Source organism: Hordeum vulgare, chromosome 5H (assembly GCF_904849725.1).
Source record: "Hordeum vulgare subsp. vulgare chromosome 5H, MorexV3_pseudomolecules_assembly, whole genome shotgun sequence".
Lineage (NCBI taxonomy): Eukaryota > Viridiplantae > Streptophyta > Magnoliopsida > Poales > Poaceae > Hordeum > Hordeum vulgare.
Window position 1 is genome coordinate 519,765,382 of NC_058522.1, and position 3,079 is coordinate 519,768,460.

At 54.0% G+C, this 3,079-nt stretch overlaps 1 protein-coding gene across 1 annotated transcript; it reads left to right on the top strand.

The window, feature by feature from the left end:
• Nucleotides 1-319: 319 nt before the first annotated feature.
• On the top strand, nt 320-1,733 carry LOC123398159. The gene has a single exon (XM_045092661.1). It carries the CDS (start codon nt 618-620, stop codon nt 1,404-1,406), a length of 789 nt encoding a protein of 262 aa, XP_044948596.1. The 5' UTR covers nt 320-617; the 3' UTR covers nt 1,407-1,733.
• Nucleotides 1,734-3,079: the final 1,346 nt, after the last annotated feature.

The window sequence follows — 3,079 nt, forward strand, 5'->3', positions numbered from 1 at the left end:
CACCGGCCACCGCAGAGGAGAGAAGAAGATCCATCATTGCAAACCGCAGGAAACGCCAAGGTAGAAACACCAAGATGTTTGGCGTTTCTGTCGTGGCCGGTAACGTCACTTTAGCCTGGCGTTGTAATTTTGACAGGAAATGTTGTAGTTGACATGCGCTTTATAGTTAAGCTGCAACGCCACAGAGTCTGACGTTTCTAAAAAGGTAAGATCGTGAAATAGTTTCGTGACGAGTTCATTCTGTGCATCTTCAGTTATATGGTCACAACACTGATTTTATCGTAGGCATGCACCACACGAGAGCGACACCGCAGGTTCGATCGTGCAACCGAAAGATTTGGTCGATCCGTCGTGCTAATACCGACGCGGGAGCATACTTAGCAAGCAAACAGTGTCGCTGCCCAACATCCCCCTCCGCGCCACGTTGCTGCCGGCCTCCCATCGATCGTCCTCGCGGCGGTAGAGATTCCCACACGAATCTCGGCAAGCTAGCGCACCGTCCGTCCGGCCGGCCGGCTCCTCCCACGAAACGTGCAGCGCATGTCTGCTGCTCTGCTCTTGCTCCGTGTCCGCGGCGCCTTTCCGTTTCCGCCTTCCTGTCTACCCCCGCCCCAATAATGGAGAGAGAGGCCGGCCGGTTTCGCCGCCGCGATGGCCGCCCGACCCGCGCGCAGCACCCATTTAAGCGCGGCGCTCGTCATCCACCCACGCCTTCCTCTCCCCGCGGTCCGGCGCGCACACTACTTTCTTCGGCGGGCGTTCCACGTGGTGGCCGCCGCGCCAGCTCTAAGGCCACCCGCGCGCGAACGACTCGCCTAGGCAAGCAAGGCATGGCCACCCGCTCTAGCAAGGCGCGCCACCGCTCCGAGGCATCCGCCCCCGCCACCTCCGTCGCCGTCGCGGCGGCGAGGGCGCAGGACGCGCCCAAGGCCCCGCTGAGGCGCTCCGCGGCCTTCCCGCCGCGCCGCTCGCACAGCCACCCGCAGCCGCATCCGCACGGCCACCAGCGCTGCGACAGCGAGCCGGTCAGCCGCAGCGGCAGGCAGCCCCGCTGCGGCGAGGTGGCCGGCGGCACGGCGGCGGGCTGCGCCGCCGTCTGCTGCTGCTTCCCGTGCGTCATGGTGGAGGTCGTCGTGCTCGCCACGGTCCGCGCGCCGGCCGCGCTCTGCCGGCGCGCGGTCCGGGCGCGCCGGCGCCGGCGCTCGGCCTCGGCGGGGCAGGCGGTGGACATGTACGAGCTACTCGTCGAAGACGGCACCGTGGCCGAGCCCGGGGACCCGGCGGTGGTCTGGCCCGCGGGTCAGCCGGCGGAGGATGCCGGGGACATGGAGAAGGAGGTGTGGTCGAGGTTCTACGGCGCCGGCTTCTGGAGGAGCCCCTCGCAGCTCGGCGACGAGATCAGATGATCGGAGCAGGCCGGCGGCTCCTGCGCGTGCGACGCCCTGGCTTCTTCTACGGCTTTCTTGATTCTTGCTCGGGTAGGCTCCCTTCGTTTTGCTCCGAGGGAAACCGATGTAGAGGAGGAAATGGGAAGCTGGTGTGTCGTGTTTGATCGACACCGCATTCTTGTTCCACATTTCATCACTCTTTTTTCTTCTTCTTTTCTTTTTGGTGTACGTCCTCTATCTAGAAGGGGAAAAACGAGGCGATTCCCTTCTTCGTTGCCATTGTATACGCGACTAAATGTATATACCGAGCGATGTGATTGAAAAATATCACTTCCAAAAGGTCAAGAAGAATCGCTCAATGGCCACGCACATAGAAGTGTTGCTCGATCGGTGGTATTTGCAAAATGCGAAATAAGTAAAATGTATTTGTCCTTGCAAAGTTTAAGCATTTCTCAACTTTAGAAGTTACATACATTTTAGACGATCAAAACCTTAATTATCTTTATTTACCTGTAATCAGAGTTGCGTCATTTATATAGCAAAAGAGGAACAATCTCACTACAAAAGGACGGTCTAGTTAACTTTGTCAACTCATGTGCTACTGAATTGGCTTCTCCATGACAAGTTCAAAAGATTAAACAACAAAAGCACAAGCCTAGCTAGTGGTAGCATTCCTAAGTAATGGCGGCCACACCGCCTAAAGAGTGACCTCCACATTTCATGGTCTCTGTGATTTCAAGTTTATCGAAGTTGGTGAGCCTGACAAAGGATCAACCCAGTGGCACGCGTCTCTCCTTCCCCTTCATCTGTCCTTCAAGGAACATGTGACTAGGGTTCCTGCCTCTCGTCGGTGATGTTGCCGATCTGCCTTTTCTTCTATGGTCTTAAGGCCATTGGACGCGGTGGATCCCGACCCTTACAAATGAGAGGGTTTCATTTTTAAATGTTACATTAAGTTTTGTTAGGGTTTGTGTCATGTTCATGAAGGTGAGACGACATGGCTCCTTGAAGATGGAATAAAGGTTGCCCCGCCTAAGACTCGTCCAGGTGGTGCATCTAGCATCATTGGAGGATGTGCGAAGGTGTGTCTTCGACGGATCTCGCAGGATTCGGTCGGTGGTTGTCTTTGGTGGATCTGCTCGGACTGGGTTTTCATCCGTCTATGTTCGTGTGTCTTTGGGTTGGATCCTTTGGATCTACACTTCTCTTCATCAATGACGGTAGTTATTCTAGTGCGCTGGTCCTATGAGACCTTAGTAAGATGACTTTCTGACTGTCTACTACAACAAGTTGTGTCTCACTTTGGCTTGGGAGGGGCAATGACACCGGCCTGTCAGCTTGCTTTGGTGTTTATAGTCGTCGCTGGATGTCTACGGATCTAGATTTATTTATTTTTATTCCTAAAATTTGTTGTATTGGCATGATAAAAAAAAATAGGTTGGAAATTTTCCAGTAAAAGAAAAGATTATCAGAGTTGGCAATTACATTATTGCAGTTCAGCCGGTTGGCAATGCTAGCGAGAGCCCGAGGCGAAGGCTCACTACTTTGGCCAGTAATGCATCAGAGCATGATTTAATCCTTAAGTGCTACTACCTCCGTCACGGTTTAAAAGGTACGGTTAAACTTACGTGAATTTTTACAATAGATAAGGTTTAATCGACATCGCATTCTTGTTCCACATTTTATCCACT